Source organism: Lepisma saccharinum, chromosome 11, assembly GCF_977018435.1.
Source record: "Lepisma saccharinum chromosome 11, izLepSacc3.1, whole genome shotgun sequence".
In the NCBI taxonomy this organism is placed as follows: Eukaryota; Metazoa; Arthropoda; class Insecta; order Zygentoma; family Lepismatidae; genus Lepisma; species Lepisma saccharinum.
The window spans coordinates 69,726,303-69,748,273 of record NC_139239.1 but is presented as its reverse complement, the minus strand read 5'-3'; the positions used below and the strand labels follow the sequence as shown (position 1 = coordinate 69,748,273).

Below are 21,971 nucleotides of genomic sequence, written 5' to 3'. Positions count from 1 at the left end.
ATAAATAAAAACAAACACTACAATTTTCGAAAACAGAATGAATCAAAATTTGAACAAAAGCAATGTCAAGAAATACTAAACAAAAATGAAACATTTAGTGTGAAAATTGATTATAGCTTGTAGGTAGATGCACATGCTACCTGACCTCATTCTCTCTCTCTCTCTCTCTCTCTCTCTCTCTCTCTGTAACAATTGTTCAGGGTCGGAAGATCACTTCCAAAGCATAGCTTGATTTGTTTATTTTAAAAGAACTGAACTAAACAACCTTAGAAAAACTGCAAGATATAGAAAACTTAGTCTCACACATGAATGAAATCAGTCATTTGGAAATTACATGTGCTGACAATCGTCTGTTTGCTTTCCCATTTTAAGATGATTTAAACTCTAAAGCCATATTAACTTCAAAATAGTTCCAAACTTTTTGTAGTTAAAATGAAAATGATTGACACATTTTTTCAGTGAAATGATTTGTAAACTTAAATACAGGGTGGCTCAAAAAGTCACTTAACACTCCCAGTACAAGGACAATGCAGCGCGCAACATGGAAATGGTGATGACTAATCGTTATCAGGCCAAGGGGGAACCACATTGACGCCACCCACATGGTCGGCGGCCATCTTGATGTCCGCCATCTTGAATTCAACTTCAGAATTTTAAATGGGAAGGGGGTCATGCGACATATCAAAATGGGCTAGAATTTCACGAGAAATGCAATGGTGAAGGTTTTTTCAACATATCTTTAACCAGTAAAAAGTTGACTGAATTCTTGTACCAATTTTCTCCTTTTCGAGGTGTTAAAAAAATGCCTTAAAATTTGTTTAGCGCTTCGGTAATGCATCGAGATCAAAGTGATGTCTAGGGAGAGAGGTTTGCCTGCCATTGCACACGATTTTAATCAGATACATCCACGAAGAGCTGTACATTATGAATGGTTGTTGCGAACAATTTACAGTGTGACGCTTCCATTGAATTAAAAGTCCTTCACAGTGACAAGGCTAATGTTTATGTTCATAAGGAAGTTCATAAACAGAATATTCGATGATTTTTATCTGATAACCCATTTTCGACAGATCAAAGCTGAATGGTTAGTGTTGGTAAGTTAATGGTGTGGCATGCTGTGTGGAACACGATTGGTTAGTCAATTTTCCATCAACCGAACCTTAAATGCTTAGGGCTACTTGGATTTGTTACATAAACAGTTTTTTTCATCCTTGCTTATGGAAGAAGGTACTTTTTACAGAGTTTTTTCAATAGGGAAGAACACCAGAACACTTATGGGAACGTTATGAACCAGTTTTTGTCCAAAGTTAGTTATCAGATGACAAGGGTCACATATTCTGATTATAAACTTCCTTATGAACATAAACATTAGCCTTGTCACTGTGAAGGACTTTTAATTCAATGGAAGCGTCACACTGTAAATTGTTCGCGCCAACCATTCATAATGCACAGCTCTTCATGGATGTATCTGATTAAAATAATGTGCAATGGCATGCGAACGTCTCTCCAAGGACGTCACTTTGATCTCGATGCATTACCGAAGCGCTAAACAAATTTTAAGGCATTTTTCTAACACCTCGAAAAGGAGCAAATTGGTACAAGAATTCAGTCATAACTTTTTACTGGTTAAAGATACGTCGAAAAAACCTTCACCATTGCATTTCTCGTAAAATTCTAGCCCATTTTGATATGTCGCACGACCCCCTTCACATTTAAAATTCTGAAGTTGAATTCAAGATGGCGGACATTAAGATGGCCACCAACCGTGTGAGTGGCGTCAATGTGGTTCCCCCTTGGCCAGATAATGATTGGTCATCGCAAATTTCAAATTCAATGCCGCAGTGGCCTTGTACTGAGGTTGTTAAGTGACTTATTGAGCCACCCTGTACATACTATTATCATATGCAATCTTGCCAATCTTGCCACCAACACCAAGTTTACTCAAAAAGCATTAGGATATAAAATACAGCAGACATGTTCCTTTGCATTGATTACTACACTGAGAATTTATGTGGAAAGGCATATTAAAAACATAACTGACAAATACAAACACTTTGTGTTATCATTTTCGTTTATGTAGAGGAGGGGAGAGAATATTTTATGATTGGTGAGCCTAATTTACATATAATATTTTAAATAAGTTCACTTAAAGCTTTTTCCCTCCGTTTTTTACATGAGGAGAGTAGCCTGATTTTTCCTACTCGCTCCAACTACACTCCCCTCTACTCAACCAATGCAAACCAGGCTTTAAGGTTGAATGACGAACAGACTAAATTGATGAACACAAAAAGCCAGCCAGACTCCTTGGGAGCATGGTTACAACCTGGATGTGTCCTTGTGTTAATCCCACTCCCATCATTAATTGCATCTTTTAACCTCATCATAGTGCATAAGAGACAGTGGCGTGCCCACAGGGAGGCAGTGCGGGTCATCCCTAAAAAAACCCAAAGGAGGGAAATAAGGCAAAATGAGGGTTGACTACTAAAATCCCGAGTACACACACTGGTAATAGAGAAGGCTAGAACAGTTCAGTTATGCAAATTAACACAAATAAAAGTATAAAACAAAGAAATACAGATCTGTCCAGAACCTTTGATATCAACGTGGCACTTTCTTGTGGAGTCTAAGTATCTTGAAAGTTATGCAAACTTTAAAGCTTGCATTGAATTTTGTACCAAAATTATTTGAAGAAACTGTATTTTGAGACTGCATAACAGGTATTTTCTTATGTTATTAATATTCTTAGTGTTGAAAAAGATGGCTCTAGAACTTTATAAAACTAGATTTTAGGACTGAGTTGCTTATAATAAATTAATAGGTATAATTATTAATTAATAATAATTGTATAGAATAACTAGTTTTAGATGCAATTTGTATAAAAGGCACTATTTTCAGTGCAATGAATTCTGTAATTCTTCAATGAAATACAAATTGTCCAATACAAAATCGTTATCATATTTTGAAGCACTACACCAACACATGCTTTTCAATGTGAAGTTACTCCAGTCATCCGTGAGTAGGCACTTGTACAGTACATGGAGAACCTTCTCTCCACACTATGGTGCAAATGTCTCCTCAATGGCATAGTAGTAACATCGCCGTCTTGTAATCAAATGATCCTGAGTTCGATACCTGGTGGAGGCACACACTGGTTTAGATCCCACTTTAAACTGTAGGTCCAGTATTGAATAAGCCTATCTGTGCATACAATGGGCTCAAAAACCAAACTGAAGACAGATACGTAGTGGTCTTCTCTCCGTGATGGACAGCCAATTCAGTTTCGGACACCAACCCTCACATTTCAACTAGACTGTTGTCAATGGGGAAAATAAGTGACGTGACTGGTCACTTGCAGGGTTGCCTTTGCTACTCATCACAACAGGAGCTAATCTTGTCACACTCTTACACTGTTGGAGGATAGGAATAAAACTGGCCATATTCATGAATGATTTTGTAGCTAGGATTCCATCCGAATAACAAGCTACATCTTTGATATGCTATACCTACGGTCCCTTTAATTGCCTGGGAAGTATTAGGGTGCTGCAATAAGAGCTTTTCGCTCGAGCGGCAAATAGTTTCCACGGGCAATGCTACATCGCATACAGAATTGATAGATCTTCCGCTCAAACAAGTGGAATACACTCGAACTCTTGAACCCTAATAGTACACGTATTTACATCCCTTGTCTATGGTAATGGATCCTGAAATATGGATCGTGAAGTAAAAGACGAAGTGAGATTGAAAAATAAGTGAACTTAGTTATATCTCCATGTTAAAATGCAGTTTCGTATATCTTACTGAGATGTGAAAATGAAATAGATGATTATGGGCTGAAACTACCAAGGCTACATTTTATGTTTCTATGATTATTGTCACATTAAAATTATGTTCTATTGAATGTTATAACTGCATTTTATTATTTAGCAGAATATGACTATCCTTTTCGGTAAGTGACCAATGATGTAGCCTACATGTATTTGTTGCACTGTGATATGATATATGTAATTGATTAGGCAGGTCTGTCAGCATGTGTATACATTTTACGTTTCGGTCTGTAGCCATTCCATACTTTCATATGTATTGTATTTGAGCCTTACATTATAATATAATACAGGGAGGTTATTTCAGTCGTTCACCGTCAGACGGTCGGCCGTCGAGCGCCCCGTTCATGCAACAGTTCCCGGCAAATTGACTTACAGGAAGTCCGTAACAGAAACCGCTTGCTTTGTAATGTTTCCACTTTTCACAATTACAGTTACAATTACAATTGAAATAAGCACGTACCTTATCGCAAGAATGCTGGAAAAGGTGTCCTCCCAAATACAAATATTTCTGGCACCTTATTTCTGACATCTAATCCTAGATTAGACATCGCTACTTTATCCTCAGTTTTTCGAGACAGCGCCGGCAGCTTATCGGGGGTCGGGGAGTTGTCAGCCGCGAGAAGGCGCTTCATACTGAACGAACCCAACACCTGTCGCCAGTGATGCCAACCGTAGGGACATGTCCCTACGTATAGGAGACTTTTACTATATTTCGCCCGCGTAGGGACAGATTTTACCAAATAAGGGCAAACTTAGGGACTTTTTTCAATCTTGAAAAAACAACATTTTATTGTGCAAAGGTGCAAAGCTTCCTCGCCAATCAGTTGCACTTTCTTCGTGCTCGGTTTGGAATGAATGGATTAGTTTATCTGGATACTTTAGCGAGGAGGAGAACAAAGAATTAACCAACAAATCTCCATCAGAATTTTGAAACATGTTATCGGTTACCAAGAACTTTCAAGGCAAGTTCATTTTTGAAAACATTTCCACTCTCGCGAAAATAGTGCTAACATTGCCACATTCTAACGCGGAAACGGAAAGAATATTTTCAATGTTAAGTGATACAGAAACAAAAAAAGATAAATAAAATGGGATCAGAATTGTTGAAGACTGCAGGAAATACAGCATCACCAACCAATATCTATCTCTTCACAGCAGCGGCATGTATGACTTCAAATAACATAATCAACAGTAAATGACTCAACGTTATTCATTAGGGGTGTGCGGGATCCCGAAAAGTCAGGACCGGGATCGGGAAAAAATTTCCCGTCCCGATCCAAACTTTTCGGGATCCCAAACAGTGGGGAAATACCGAATGGTCACTTTAAAAAGTCGTTAATTCTCGACGTTTTCTGCATTGTAAGTTTCTGGAACTTATCGGAAATTGTAAGTTTTTATTCTAGAAATGCAAAAACAATCACTTAAAGTGAAAAGCAAATTTTTTCGTCCCGAATGTCGGGATTTACAAAAATTCCCGTCCAGACCCAAAAAATTCTGTCCCGCACACCATTATTATTCATTAAGGCAAGAATTTACAATACCGGACCATTCTGTAATTTCTATGCTACGTCTTATACTCACGAAATAATTAGTCGTGATGATTTATCTCAAGTTAACATGTTGGGGTGAGGTAAAAAAAAATATTCATTAACGTGAAGAAGTTGTAAAATAAGCTTTTCAATTCTCGCAATGATTCTCAGTATACAAGTATGGTAGCCATATTTGTTGATATGAACAATTGACGACGTTGGCAATTAGTTACGCTGTCTACAGCGTTGCCACACTGTTGATTTCATACTTGGAGAGCATGGATCGTGTAAGAATGGCGGAAGAGAACAGTAAAAATGTTGTAAATGTTGTACAGATTGTTAGGTGGAGTGTGCAGGAGGACGGCCGTGGGCTAATTAATAAACTTATGGATTTCGGTATATTGCCCAAAGAAGTTGCTTACATGTGACAGCGACAATCACGATGTAGAAGAACATGTGGAGTGTGGACTGATTTGATTACAGGTAAGTTTGGCAATAGTGCATCGATCGTAAAAGTGCAGGATACGAAAATGGCGTCTTCGATGATGAACGTTTGCCGTTAAAGTGCTACGAAAATAAGATTTTTTATCGGTTCGTAATCACAATTAAATCAAAACTATTCACGTATAGCCCCATTGACCATTCTAGGTAAGGTTAGGTTAAGTTAGGTTAGGCAAGGCAAACATAGTTAAAATTTGGGGTCGAAAAACCATGCACGGGTAGCCCCACAAACCATTGACGAATAGCCCCACGAACCATTCAGGTAAGGTTAGGTTAGGATAGGATAGGCAAACATAGTTAAAATTTGGGGTCGTAGTAATATCAGGAATGTATATTTCGTTTTTTAAGTATTGGAAACACAAAATCTTCCGGTAAATAATGAGCAATCGTGCCGATCGCGGACCACTCAATTTCACTTATTTTGCAATTTCTACAGGTGACCCCCAAATTTTAACTTCAAATTCGTGATTATAGGAGGCCTCAATTAGTGAGTATGCGAAATATTACAAAAATCGGGGAGGGGTCCTGTATTGTAAATTCGCTCCTCCATTAATTGTGTAAGCACCGAGCAGAAAGATTTCGTAAGTAAATGTGTATATTTTATCTTCTGTTTTGCATGCTCATGAGGTGTTGTTTTTTTCAGTCGCTTTACTTGGCTTTACGTGTTTGTAGGGACATTGCCGAAAAATGGTTAGCAACACTATCGGCTATCAGACGTAGTGAGTGTACCGTACCCTCATGCACACTTCAGTTTGCGTTTATCAGTACGCGTGTTTTTTATACTGTTTTATTGAGTTAGTGCTATTCAGTGCTAGTGCTTTATTGTGTGTTAATTGTTATTCATTCATTAGTTATGCCGCTAAACAAATATAGTCTTGAACAAAGAGTTTTTAAGTACGATAATTACGTGAAAACGAATTCTTGCAGAAAAGTGGTCAGGCAATTACGACAGACAGGATCTCTTGAACCTAAGAAACGTGTTGTATTGCTGTTGAAGGAGGTCATTTTCAACATCTCTTATAACACAGGAGGTTAGTGATCATCATTATTATTATTATTACTATTAAATATCATTTTAAGCTTTCGGTTTGCTTTATGCGCCGGGATGCTGTCTTCTATTTCTGTCAAACTGAGGATAATGTCAGAAATAAGGTGCCGGAAATATTTGTATTTGGGAAGACACCTTTTCCAGCATCCTTGAGACAAGGTACGTGCTTATTTCAATTGTAATTGTAACTGTAATTGTGAAAAGTGGAAACATTACAAAGCAAGCGGTTTCTGTTACGGACTTCCTGTAAGTCAATTTGCCGGGAACTGTTGCATGAACGGGGCGCTCGACGGCCGACGGTCTGACGGTGAACGACTGAAATAACCTCCCTGTATATATAGGTTTTAGGTTGACAGTGCTGCTTATTAGGCTTGGAAATACAGGACGTTGTCAATCATTACACTACGAACCCGGTATGAACGAGCGTGGGAGATTCGATCAAGTATTTACGAGCGAAAGTGGTCCAATGCAGTACTCTAGGAAGTATAGTATTCAATAACGGAGAACACCTTATCTGGTCAGTGCCACTCCAACCTTTTTCCAATTTTTTTGATGCATGCTAGAAGATGGCAGAAATTTGCACAGATGCTGACATCCTTTGGTTTTGCAGCTCAGATTCGTTCAAGGTCTCAAACCTTTGTAGTGGAAATTAAGGGCCTTTCTTAATAAAAGTTACTTTAAAATTACGTGAAAATTAGGTGTTTTTCAGTGAGGAGGTGCTGTGTACATGTAGAGTCTAGGATGTAGAAAAAAGAAAGGTACAGAAATAGAAATCACTTTCCTAGTTATTAACAATCAAATAGAAATTCGAAATGAATACTATATCCTCAAGTGTAAACTTACCTGGCATAGCTCTTTGTAATTTACCAACATCAAAATTGACATCTCCCCAGTGTTCGGAATAAAATTCGGTCATATCTTTAGGCCATGCTTTGCTCCCATGCAAGTTGGATGCGGTCGTCTTATTTCTTGCTTTGGTCTCAGGTCCTAGATTCCTACGTTTCTTTGAGGAAATGGTATTTTCTGGATGCAAACCATCAGAAATCTCATGGGATACATTAATTGTAATGCTAGTATTTGAAATCTCAGTCAACCTATTTTGCTCAACAAGCACGATTTCTTCGTCACTCAAAACATTTTCAATGAGAGAATTATCCTTCTCTCTCTTCTTTCTCTTTCTCCTCTTGCTACTCTTCTTAACGTTAACGATAGGCGAGTTGTCTGTTTTCTCAACATGGACTTTCACTTGTGGGCTCATTCTCTCTTTTTCTATGTCATTGCATTTGTGCGGAGATTCCCCACCTGAACTTTCTACCATGATCACATCAGGAGGAGGACGCTCTGGTACAGGTAATTCTGCAATAGAAGTATCACTTTCACTGTCAATTACTATTACACACTCATCTGCGATATTTTTTGTCTGTGATTTAGAATTTTTTTCACAAACCACCTCTTTCCTTGAGCCGAGCTCATGTGTTGTGTACTTTACGGGGTTTGGTGAATTAGATGATGTTCTTTGATTAACCTTGTCGGTTGCACCGACTTCCTGTATTTTCTTCACGACTTTTGGCGAATTAGACAATGATCCTTGATTCACCCCTTCACTTGCACTCAGTTCCTGTATTTTCTTCACGGGTTTTGGCGAATTACATGAAGTTCTTTTAGAAGCAACCTCCTTGCTCGTACTAAGCTCCTGGCTTTCAACAAGATTACCAGCCTTCACAGACTGGCCCTTTTCAATACTTTTACAACTGTTGTCAATTCTGGATGCGAAATCTTCATTTTTCATTTCACTGTTTTTAAAAGTAGTTCCATGTAAACATTTTTGACACGAACATCCTTGGCTATGTTGGCTACTTGGTCGCAAATAATTAGCATAATGATCTACTGCCTCCAATGCACATGGATTTATTATCCTTTGCAACTTTACGGTGGTTTGGTTATCAGAAGAACGGAGCAAGCCAATATCCTCTGGAAGTTCCAGGTTCTTTTCATGGTGAATATATCCGTAGAGAACTGTTTCGAGGTCATCAATTCCATCGTTGAGTGAATCCCAGGAAGCAGCGCTGATGATGGATCTGCGATCTGCTTCATTCCCGTCAACATCTTCTCCCAAGTTTGACATTGTTCTGAAAAGAAGATTGCTAATCAATTACACATAAAACTTGTAAATGAATGTGCAATTTAGATTTCAGATAAATTAACCATCTTATAAAATTGGAGCATAAGGCATAATTGATACACAAGCAGTACTTTCACTAAGATGTGCATGATTCAGTATTTTGGAATAAAAAATGATCTTTTGAATGACAGTTTTAGTTACGTCACATCACATTTTTGTACATCTTGTATTCACCTGAATTGGTTTGAAATGAGCATAATTTTGCTTACACCAAGTTCAAATGGAAATTTATACAGCTATGCCTTACCCCACACAATCAGAGCACAAATGTGTTAACAACCTTACACCTACTGACGTACACCAGAACTGAAAGATGTAGCAAATGTATTATGTATTTCTTTAATTAGAATAAAAATATTTTATTTCTTGTTTCTCCTACCTAACAATAAATGTGATCATTCAGTGGAAAGCAGCACATGTTTTTGATTGGTTGATTTTTGTAATTTTCATGAATAAATATTTTACACTGGAAATATTCTGAGGAGAATACTGGGTCATTCCACATGAAATTGCCCAAATTAAAGACAAAAAGTTGCTTCACAGTCATGGATTTGCTTATTTTTTTTTACTGATAGATACTTGGTCCAATATGACAAATATGTTGAAAGTTACGAATGTTTGAAAATTTTGAGATTTTCAGAAATTGGGTGGACGAATGAAAGCACCATGTGACACAAAACAGGTCATATCTTGGGAACTGTGGAGTATTTTGATGATCTAGGTATTGTTGGAGAGGAGAAGAATGGTCCTAACAGAAAATGACTATATTACCACTCTTACCTACTCAGAAAGTAGAAAAATCTTTAAATAAATAAATTAATATGTTGTGATGAAAATAAAACACTCCACTTCGGGTAATTGTTTGATAGAGAGTCCCAGGTTTTGCCACAATGAAAATTGTTACATAACATAATCAATACATGTCAAACATAGCTAATATTAAAAAATCAGAAAGGTAAAATTTTTCACAGTAAAAATATCAGGGTGTATGAACCAATTTTCCACTGGCATACAGCTATATTTTTGTCAAATAGTCCTAAAACACTCACACATTACCACTAATATGAGTACACATAATATTGGTAGAAATGTTGAATAAGTGGGAGAAGCATTACTACCTACGTATGATCTTCATCCACTTTTAGTTCATAGAAATTGTACAAAGACCAGAACGTTTGTCCAGAATGCATATGGGTTAGTCAATATCGGAATGTTCCAGCACTGGTTGCTTAACCACTTTTAAAATTGTCAATAATTTTGCTGTTTTAACACACATGCAGGGGTAGTCCAAAGAAGGCATTATTTTTATAAAACTTGGAACTTGACTTTGTTTAAAAATGTTGGCAATTTAATTTTTGTTTCACGACTTCAAGTATTTTTGGTCTTTGCAGACAGTTGCAATAATTATGATAGCTTAGCTAAGACAAATGATAGAAAGCTGTGGGAAACGTTAATTCCAGTAATTTCAAGCATTATTTTATGTTCTGTCCCTAATGAAAATGGCTGAAATTTAAGGCCAAAATTGATAGCCTATTCAATTTTGAACAAAAGTCTAGTATTTTTTATAGTAGGGAAGTAATATAGGAGTGATATGTTTTCTAGATAAAACATATGCATCCAAAGTTTTGGCAGAAAATATTTGAGCTATGCTACTGGTTTCTTCTTCTAGTTAAAGCTCTTTGAAAATGCTACATTTTCATTTTTTTAAAAATTTCAGCCCGTATATCTACGATGGAGGAACAAAAAAAATTATATTTGCAGCGTAAAGTGTACTCTGAGAAGTACCTGTAAAAAGAATAAATTATTATATTTATTAATTACATAATGCAAATGGCATAATAAGTCCATCAGTATGTAGCATTATGAATGAAAAGTCTAATTTCGGGGCCGCTCAGCAAGGCTGGAAACATTTGATGTTTCCTAGACTGTTCAGAATCGCCGCACTCTCAAAGCGTTCTACAAACTTGTTAACATCCTCCCTTGAAACTACATGCTCTCAAAAATGAGGGAGTGGACGAAAGGTGTTTGAACCATGGTGGGGAAATTGATGTGACTTATCGGAATATGAGCTTGCACGCGTGTGCGACTCCTGGTTAAAATAGGGCTTCTGCGGGGGATGGACAAAGCACAGGGAGTCCCTCCACGTCAAGACACGGGACAACTGCATTTTCGGCGAGATCAAGAAGCTGATCCAATGTGGTATCAAGCTCGCCTTGCAGGTCGCAAAACGACACGAAATATAACTAATAACATTGACACACTTCACGTATTCCTTCAATTTTCATTTATTTCTAAGTGAAATAAATGAAAAACCACGTAACGTTCTACCCTCTAGAACTGGGGATTGAACCAATGGGGTTGTAGCCGATCCTTAAATTACAACACTTGCTGGTTGCGATGGACCTAAAGGGCCAGATGAGGGGCAATGAGAGAGAGAGAGAGAGAGAGAGAGAGAGAGAGAGAGAGAGAGGGGGGGGGAGACACCCTCTTCCTGGTTTTGTTCATGTTGCCCTGAACTTCAATCGCCTTCCACCAGGTGAGAGCCACGGCAACTTTCTCAACAAAATCTAGAAGCAGGTTCTGTCAAGTCTGGATGAGATTCGGAGCGAATTTACAATACCGGATCCCTTGCCGATTTGTAATATCTCGCATACTCACTAATTGAGGACTCCTAAGCACGAATTTGAAGTTAAAATTTGGGGGTCACGTGTAGGAATTGAAAAATAAGCGAAATTGAGTGGTCCGCGATCGGAACAGACACCCTGTATTTCTCCACAAAAAAGATGGTTATTGCAATATTTTACGTTTTACAACAAAATTTATATATTCCAGATATTACTACGTCCCAAATCTTAACTATGCTTCCCTAACCTAACCGAGAATGGCTCGTGGGGCTATCCGTGAATAGTTTCTGGGCCAATTGCGATCATGGACCGGTAAAAAATGTTATTCGTAGCACTAATGGCAAAATTTCCTCACTCAATTTCACTTATTTAGCAATTTCTACACGTGACCCCAAAATTTTACTTCAAATTCGTGATTAGGAGGCCTCAATTAGAGTATGCGAAATAATACAAAAATCGGGGAGCGGTCCGGTATTGCAAATTGTTACTCGAGATTCTACTTGTACCGATGGGGTATGTTACGATATTACAAAAAAATTGGACTATGAAGCAACCTGCTCCGGGCAATTTTGCATGGATTGACCATACTATTTTTTATTGTGGAGAAAAATGAAGACCCAGAATGTCTAAACAACATTTGTGTAGTAACTGGCAGTGACCAAGGCATGTATTTTTAAACATGGAAATATTCATGAAAGGTTGGGAATTTTTAGAATCAAAAGATTGGGTTATTCAAATCTTGGTCTGATGTAAAGAAACAAAATGTTTCAGTGTTACTCAGATGATTTCGGTTCACATAATTCACTTTCAGATATTATTGCACCTCATTTGATGATACTGCTCTCCTTTAAAAAGTATTATCCTGAACATGAAAATACCTGGAGGAAAAATATGTGAATTGTGAACCCTTTTGTTGAGCACAAAGAGGCAGCCTCCTAAGATGGAGAAACCCTTCAACTTATTGAATTACCAGATGACAAAGGACTGGAGCATACTTTTAACTTTATCAATGGAACTAAACCTGATTATCCAAATTTACATAAAACAACGATGAAATTTCTTGTTCGTTATTCCACCACATATTTTCGTGAAACTGGATTCTCTACCACAACTGTGACAGAGGAACAGCCTGCAATTTTCTATCTCGTTTGGTTATCACTTCAATTCATCTCAGAATTAATAAGCTAACAGACAGAAAACAGCAAACCTCAAAATATGCTTGCAATAAAAGAAACTAAGTTTGACTTTTTCAATAACTTATAATTGCTGAGTTAAAATGATGCGTATTAACTTACAAATTCGTGTTCAAACTAATGTTTATTTGTATACGTAAATCTATATTGTGTGTCTGTGGTAATAAGAGCTGCTTTTTAAAATTTAAAATATTAATCAGTTTTAGGACTAGTGTTAATTGACTGTATGTGTATCCGATACAAAATATTTCACTGACAAATTGGCATCCTTCTACTGCTTCCCCTGCTCAGCTGTCTTCTAAGGTGGAGTTCCAATGCATAAATATTTTTCTCAGTAGTATTTCTTTCAGCCCATAACATTAAATGCAATTAATTTTACACTGAATAATATAGATTTTTGACCAGAAAGGAATACCCCGAAAAAATTCAGCACAAATTATGGTGGAGAACCTTACTTTGTACGGTATGTCTATGTTCGTATTGCACAGCAATTTTACCAAATCGGTATTGCAAAATGTGCACAGTAAACATCTACCAAAAGTGTAGATTTAATAACAGATTACGGTATGATTTTAATGTTTCGGTTGGGTAAATATTAATAATACGGGCATATTCGTTCATATTTCGCATACTCACTAACTTAGGACACTTGATCACGATTCTGTGGTTAAAATCTGTCGCTCAAGTGCTACGAAACTAACATTTTTTGACAGTGCCTGGTCGCAATTAGCCTTAAACCACTCGAACGATGCACGGGTAGCCCCACAAACCATGCACGGCAAGGTTAGGTTAGGCAAACATAGTTAAATTTTGGGGTCGTAGTAATATCAGGAATATATATTTCATTCTATAAGTATTTGAAACGTAAAATCTTGCAATAAAGAAGGAGCAATCGTGCATTGTCGGTTGCGATCACTGTTCCACACGTGAGCACCAAATTTTAACTGACCATTTAGGTACTAATCTGATATTCCCCGGACAGATTTCTTCATTTTTACAGAAGAATAATACGGTAATAAGTTCCTGTAGCATTGTCTAACATCTTGAAGATGTTTTGTGTGATGTGGGAATGTTTCATAGCGGAAATTCATGTTCTTTGTTGAAAAATTAATTCTCCGACGGACAATAGCGTTTCGTACATCATCACGCGTCGTGATTGTGTTTTGTTCATGTTCATTGGGTATCCACTGTTTCGAAAGGTCTGTGTTTGCAACGAAAGTTAGAAACATGACATGTCGTGGATGCGTGTTGAAATTCGTACTGGGTTTGGAAGATCCAGTGGATTTTTAAATTTAATTGAACACAGGATCGTGAAGAAAGGAATGTCGAAAATGTGGCAGTGAATGTGAGCTACTCGTTAGAAGGAATGGGCTGTGGGTATATGCCTAATATGACGTGTCGTGGATGCATGGTGAAATTCAGGTAAGTTTTCCGTATCCTGGAAACGGATTTCTTCAAATTTAAAAGTTTGGGGCTCATTTGGGGTCAGGTGACTCCGGCCAATGCCCTTAACAGGGACTCTATAGAGAAAGCCGGGGAACTGGAGCGGAGGGAGGGCTGCGATAGCAGTTAGGGGTGGTGGGTCAATACCCCAGGGGCGGAGCCCAGAATCGGTGGGAAATTTTGACTCAAAAATTTCAAACGAAATTTTCTTTTTAGTTTATATTTCCCACTTATTCCAGGACGGATAGCACCACGTCACCACGTAAGATTACAATTTTCTTCGTAAAACAATGCGAAAAACTTAAAAAAAAAACCCTGATAAGCTTTTTTCACGGGCATTTCTTGGGTTCCGAAGGTTGAAACACTGCATAACGATTGAAAATCGACGTGCGATTATGTAGGAAGGTGTACGTGCCATATTGTGTTTCAGGCAAGCGGAAAGGCTACGAGAAAGAAGTACTGGTAATGTGAAAAATTGCAATTACTTTCATCAAAACAACGTCAATACACCTTCAGGAATGTTCCGCGAAGCAGATACGGGAACGACTCGAGATGACCGGACCCCTCTCCGATTTTCTTCATATTTGTCATACTCACTAATTGAGGCCTCCTAATGACGAATCTGAAGTTAAAAGTTGTCGGAAACGTCTAGAAATTGCAAAATAAGCTAAAATAAGGCGTTAGTTTCGGAATGGAAACTGTCGATTTTCGCGATTTCTTTTGTTTTACAAGCAAATATATATATATTCCTGATACTACCACGACACCAAATTTTGACTATGTTTACCTAACCTAACCACATGTCAATGGTTTGTGGGGCTAGCATCAATAGTTCGCAATTATTTGCAATTTCTAGATCCTGATACTACCACACCAAAATTTTAACTATGTTTGCCTAATCTAACCACACGTCAATGGTTCGCAATTATTTTGCAATTTCTAGACGTTTCCGACAAATTTTAACTTCAGATTCGTGATTATCAGGCCTCAATTAGTAACTATGTCAAATATGAAGAAAATTGGAGAGGGGTCCGGTCATCTCAAGTCATACCCAGACACGTAAGTACGAATGTCAAAATTTAACAAAAGACAAGTAGGATGCGCAATTATGTAGGAAGGTGTACGCCCCATATTGTGTATCAGCCAAGCGAATTGCAATTAATTTAATCAAAACAATGTTAATGCACTTTCAGGAATGTTCCGCGAAGTAGATACATAAGTGCGAATGTCAAAAATTGTGAAACGAAAAAATTATAGGTGTCCGAAGGATAGTAATTTTTTACCAAACAAGTGAACAGCCATTCTTTTATAACATACACCTCATAGCGAAAATTGAAAACTGTTTAAAATATCATATAAACTGCATAGCTAAGCAGCAAATAATCTAGAATAACTATTTCAAGCATTTATTTCTTATTTAATTTTATTTTTCATCACATTTCCTTACATTGAAGTTGGAACACTGAGATGTGATCAGTTGTTAGTTAAAATCAGCTGCTTTGTAAACAGCTGAACATAATCAAATCATCCAGTGAGCTGTTCTTCTCAGTTATATGAAGAAAATTGATGTCTGGAGTATTGTTTACACTCAAGAGTTATTGATTTATGTAAGTATTAAGCTGTTTATTTGTTTATTAAGAAAGGGAAGAACAAATGTCACGTCCGTTACAAAAAACATGAATAAGTTTATATCACACCAACCCTAATAATGTGATGTGACTCTTGGTAGAAGTGGGGTTATGTGCATTGTTTATTGATTTCTAGTGTTTTCTGTTTTGTATAAAATAGCATTACCTGTGAAAATCCTGTAACGGACGTGACAAACTTTAGTGTAACGGACGTGACAAAAAAAAAACTATATTTCTTGCTTGCTTTTCATATTTATTTTCCTCTCATTTAATTACTTTTAGAGCAGGGTCCATATTTCTGGCCTGATTTTCATATTTCTGTAACAGTAGAACTAAATTTTCTTTATTTATGTAATTCAAAATTTATTTGTTGTTGGGAGATAAGATTTAATTCAGTTTTCCGACCGTACAAGATAGGACTAAAATAGGTAGGCCTACCTAACCTAAAAAATATTTCTATAAATTAAAATGCAATTATATACTCAAAACTATAAGTTGTTTAATAAATAAGGATACAAGAACTAATGAGGCTGAATTAACAACACTCAGATATAAACACCTTGTGCAACTATAGCTCTTTTCAGTTGTTACGGCGTGCGCTCTAGAAGCTGCCAGGGGAAGTGGAGAGCGGGGAAATGACCTATCCAGCGCAACGAGACAGGCCGGTTAGAGAGAGAGACTGCAGCGTTGCCAGAGTAGCAGGAAAGGCGAGTTGAAATCGAAAGAACCATGAAATACAGACGTCCCATTGTTCGTGTATGGCCTGAGAATGCGTATTATCCCCATCGTGTGGTCAGTAGAATACCGATAAGTGTATGATATCAAGGGTATACGTTGTAGGAATTCTTTCCAACTGTACCGAATGGTAGCTAGCATTGTCCATTACAATCACTGCGTCTTTGATATTCCTTTCGTCAAGCGTATCTAAAAACTGCAAAAACCACTGAAAACTAATTTACATGCCTGTAGAAAACCAGTGTGACGTGACAAACAATAATGCGCCCACCTTTACCCACGGGCACTTTTAAACCCCCTGTACCCTCTTTATTTTGCCAGATTTTCGTTGGAGCGTAATTCTGATCTATGTACGTTTCATCTAAATGAAATACCTATATAGGGCAAAGGTTCCTTATTTTTTAGAAGATGCATTTTTCTCAAAAACGTTACTCTGGCTGTAACTCGTATATCGGCTCTCTCCATCAGAAATCGTCTACCGTCATTGCTCTTTTTGTACTTGAACCCCATATACTTCAGTATCCTTCACAACGACGAAACTCCCCACTGAAAGCTTATTAATGTATGCAAATCAACGAAAACTTGTTCAGTGTTGGATATTCACCCTTTACATAATACCCGAGGATAATTCTTCTTGTTATATCTTTATCGCAACCGTCGATTGCCTTTGTGATACTGTTCCTTTTGATTCGTTTGCGCGGTGATTCAAGACTGTCTTTGCCTTTCCTAACAATATGCTGCACAGTTCGCGTCACAATGGAACAGCGAGAGTACAAATAAACGTAACATCACATGCCACATACACGTTTATCGAAGAAACAATGCAGTTAGGCAATACACGACGCGACAACAATTACTCCCACGTATGTTATTCCTACATTCCGCTCATAACAAACAGGAATCAACACTGGGGCAAAAGACCATCAGCAACGCGGTGAATTGGCAACACAGCAACGTGCAGAACGAAGTTAGCGCCTGCAGCTTCCTCCCGCAACTGCCTAACTCTCGGCTCCACCGCTAGGTGGTCTGTTCTCTGGTTGGTCAGCGGCATGTTCCCCGGTCCCCACTTCCCCTGCCAGCTTCTAGACCGCATGACGTAAGAACTGAAAAGAGCTATAATAGCAGAGCTTCCGATTCCATTATGCTACAAAGAAATAAAACTTTCCACATACTTCAAAATGGTATTAAACTGATAATGAAAAGCAATAATACCTATTTTTAACATGTTTTGATAATAAAACAACCTTTTATTATGTTTAAAATCTATTTGAAACAAAACCAGCTGGAGCTGACCAACTTCAACATGTTTTTTTCACAATTCTAACAGAAACTTATTAGCAAAGGCATGACAATAATATAAATGTTCAACATTGCAACAAATGTTTATGTTAAATGTTACTTTTAGGTTATTTGGCCCTAAATTTATTTTTAGGTTATTTGGCTCTAAATTTATTGTTTTGTTTCAGATTATGGTTCCCACTCCCAACAAGACAAGAATGGCTAAATGCAGAGAAGAGAGAAAAAAGAATCAAGAGCAATAAAAGGCTTATTTGGAGAAAGATAAATTGAGGAAGAGGAAAGTAAGAGAGAAGGAAAAAAATGAATTGACCAAAGATAAAAAACTGTTAGCTGAAAAAAGGCAGAAAGATAAAGAACGACAGCGGTTGTATAGAGCAAGAAAGAAGGTGATTCAAAATGGTGGTCAGAGTGAGCTCGGTTCATACAAAGTCCAAGAACAAATGGCAAACCAGTAAAGAGAATAAAAAATGCATTACCTAACAGTCCTACTATGAAGGTTGCAATATTTAGAAAACTGGTAAGAGATGACTTAGGTTCAGAATTAAAAAAGGATATTGTGAATGCTAAGAAAACTGGACCAAGAAAGATTCAATCAGATTGTCTTAAAAGGGTGAATGAGTTTCTCCAGTGCAATGAAATAAGTCGTCAAGCATCTGGGAAAAGAGACGTGAAATCAGTGAAAGACCCTGTCACTGTTAAACGCAGTTTATACCAACTGAGACACATGGTAATGGGTATTGGCGAGGCCTATGAAGAATATAAACTGCTGTATCCACATGACCAAATTTCAAAAAGTAAGTTTTATAGCTTACGTCCAAAACATGTGCTCCCGGTTAGTGATATGCCTCACACAGTGTGTGTTTGCATTAAGCATGCAAATTTTTATGACTGAAACACTGTCTAAGGTAGCAGCCTGTTTTCCAAAAACTAACAAGGAAGTGTTGAATGAAGTATGTTGTGACACAGAAAAGTGATAATTTACGACCTGTGCTGAGAAAAACATAAATAGTCTATAGACCAAGTGTCCACAAAGGTGTAATGTCTTTTTTGTTACTCAACGTGCTTATTAAATCAGAATTAGTCCATAACTAGCAGAATGTAGCCTAATCTCTTTCCCAGACCTGTTTCTTTTATGTTAATTAATGTTAATTCACTAGAATTGTAGTATTAAACTTTTGCAACTATGTATAACTATATTATTATTATGTACAAGGTTGTATTACATAATATTAGTGTTTTTTTTTCAAATAAAAACTGTCATTATAAATTATGCACTTTTTTGTCACGTCCGTTAAAAAGTTAAACATTTTTCAATAAGACATCAAAACTTTTAACAGGTCATACTTTAGTGTCTTAAAAGAGCATATATTAACATTACTAAAACAAATATTTACCAGTTAATTTGTCTGTCCAATTAACAGAAACTATGGAAAACCCAACCCTATGTTCATTACAGGGTGTTTTACACGTCACGTCCGTTACACCTCTTTCATATCAGATAAAATCAAATACAGTTAAGTATTTGGCATGACAATTTTTGTGACTGTACATTTCAGTGAGTACAACCTTTCTCAATAATTAAAATGGATACAAATCTTAGTGTATTTTTTAATACTTTTACGTTGTGTACGTGTCACGTCCGTTACAAAAGAATGGCTGTGAAACTCTATTGAATCCTCCAAATACCAATGAATTTGGCTTACGTGGAATAATAAATTCAAATTCAATTCCTGTGCATACCTGAACGAAATGGAAAATAGCACCAGAGAGAGTAAATTATAACCTCTCCGTGGGCCTTCCTTCAAAAGCTGTCCACTCTACTCCTAGTTTTAAATGAGTAGGCCTATATTAACTTGAGCAATATCCAGGCGTGAGGTATATTCTATGTCATATCGTACACAAGTATTCATGTGTTAGACAATGATAAGCTTTGATTATGAACTATTATCAAACTAAAGATTTTCTATTTTCTTTGTGGTCACAAAAAAGGATATCACAAATGGAACAAATTCCAACGGGATAAGTGCGAGATCCGAATTTATTCTTCATAATACAAAGTTGATTTGCCCTCTTGAATTCTGCGAGTACGATAGCGTCTTTTTTGCTATAAAATCATTCCATACTACCCTGGAACTTGTGTTGCACCATTTGGCCGAGTAAAATATAGCCATACTTTCTGCACTAGTTCTCAATAAAATTTTGACACTAATAAAGGTAACACCATTACATATGATTTTTAAACTTAACGAACAGCTTACCGTAGGATAAGGCAACATAACTAATTCCAGCTGCTTTATTTTAGCCTGATAAATTTAGAGATCCACGTGTACTTTATCATATTCTCGCAATACCAAATTACACATTTGCAATTATTATCACAGAATATTCATGTATCCAGAGCTATATATAATCTGTGCTTCCAGGTATCAATCAGCGTTGCCAGTTACTTCGCACGAAATACACGCGAGCTGCAATGAAAACGGAATCTCGAATCCTACACACTATTTACCCCTAAAGCGATTGCTTTAGGATTTCTAGAACACGAACTTATATTTTCAAGAAATTTCAGATCAAGGCCGCCTGCAGAAAGTTTTCTCAGTGGGGGTGCAACCATGGACGTTCGCAGGATTTTTTCCAGGGGGGCAAACTAGTCACATTTTCCCCCAAAAGAATGTAGTTCCCTAAAAACAACATTGCTTATATTTGAATTTATGGTGTTAATGCAATAATTAGCACATATTATTGTGGCTCAAATGAAATTATGTGTGAAATACATAATTTTTGGTTGACTCATTTTCCAGGGGTAGGCCACGCCCCACCCCTTCGGACGCCCATGGGTGCAACAGTGCTTCAAGTGGGGGAAATGTTGATTACTGCTTTCCCCTTGTTAAGAGATTTCTAGGAGTGTGCGGGATCCCGAGAAGTCGGGACCAGGAAAAAAAAATTCCCGTCCGATCCAGACTTCGGGAACGGACTTGCCGAATTTTCAGGATCCCGAGCAGTCGGGAAATAGGCGGTGTTAAAAGCGGAGCTACTGCGGAGCATGCGCACTCGTCTGGTCCCCCTTGAACATCCGGTTACGCTTACGGTGTTATGGACGTTAATATGGAAGGGCAAAGTGGTGATTCTTTTACAAGGAAATAGGGTGTCAGCTGTGTAGCATATGGGTGTACAGTTCGATCGGGAACAAATTTATTGAGTCAAGTATCACTTCGTAGGTTTCCGAAGGACGTAGACAGACGAAACCTGTTGATACAAGCAGAACGAAGAAAGGATTGGTACCCGGAAAGGATTTGTACGACTTGCCTTTTGTTACAAACATATTGATCGTTTATCTGCGTATTGTGTTGTGGTGAAAAGCATGCCTCTTAGTGAGGTTTCTAACCGAAGCGACACGCGAGAGCAGTGGTTCTTACCGAAGTGACAAGCGACACAGGCGCATTTAGTCTATAAATAAGAATTTACCGCTCATGGGGGGGGAAAAGTCTCAGGCGGCACAATACACGCGATTGGAAATCTGAGCGACACGTGCAGCTTGTCGTGTCGCTTCGGTTCGAAAAATTTCATTGATCACTGACGATTTATTTTTAAGTGGAACGGAAATTACACACCGAAGCGACAAGCAACGGCCCCTTTACTCTAAAGGAAACAATTCACATTGCATACGAGTACAACAGACCGAGGCGACACGATGCATGGTACTGAGAAAACATCAGTCCAGTCCAAGCTACACGTGCATTTTCTCGTGGTGAATTGGTTGGAAAGGAAGCTTTCAGACTGCAGAGACACGCGTCTCTTGGAAACCCACATTCAAAAATAAACAACACCTTCCGAATTAAAGAGATACGACAAATTGCAGGTGTCTCTTGTCGCTCGGAATGGGCCGTTTTATCAATACCGTGCATTGTGTTGCTCCGGCCTGTTATTTGCGCAAGCGTGACTGGTTTGCTTCAGATCGCATGCTT

At 37.7% G+C, this 21,971-nt stretch overlaps 1 protein-coding gene across 1 annotated transcript in view; it reads right to left on the bottom strand.

The window, feature by feature from the left end:
* The window catches only part of LOC145994903 (uncharacterized), a 32,711-nt gene extending 12,306 nt beyond the window's left edge, over positions 1 to 20,405 (bottom strand). The window contains exons 1-2 of the mRNA XM_083131370.1: positions 20,265 to 20,405; positions 7,746 to 9,031 (exon numbers count right to left, since the gene is read on the bottom strand). Of these exons, the coding sequence (XP_082987496.1) occupies positions 7,746 to 9,027 (1,282 nt within the window). The 5' untranslated portion in view covers positions 9,028 to 9,031; positions 20,265 to 20,405. The remainder of the gene's footprint in view (positions 1 to 7,745; positions 9,032 to 20,264) is intronic.
* Positions 20,406 to 21,971: the final 1,566 nt, after the last annotated feature.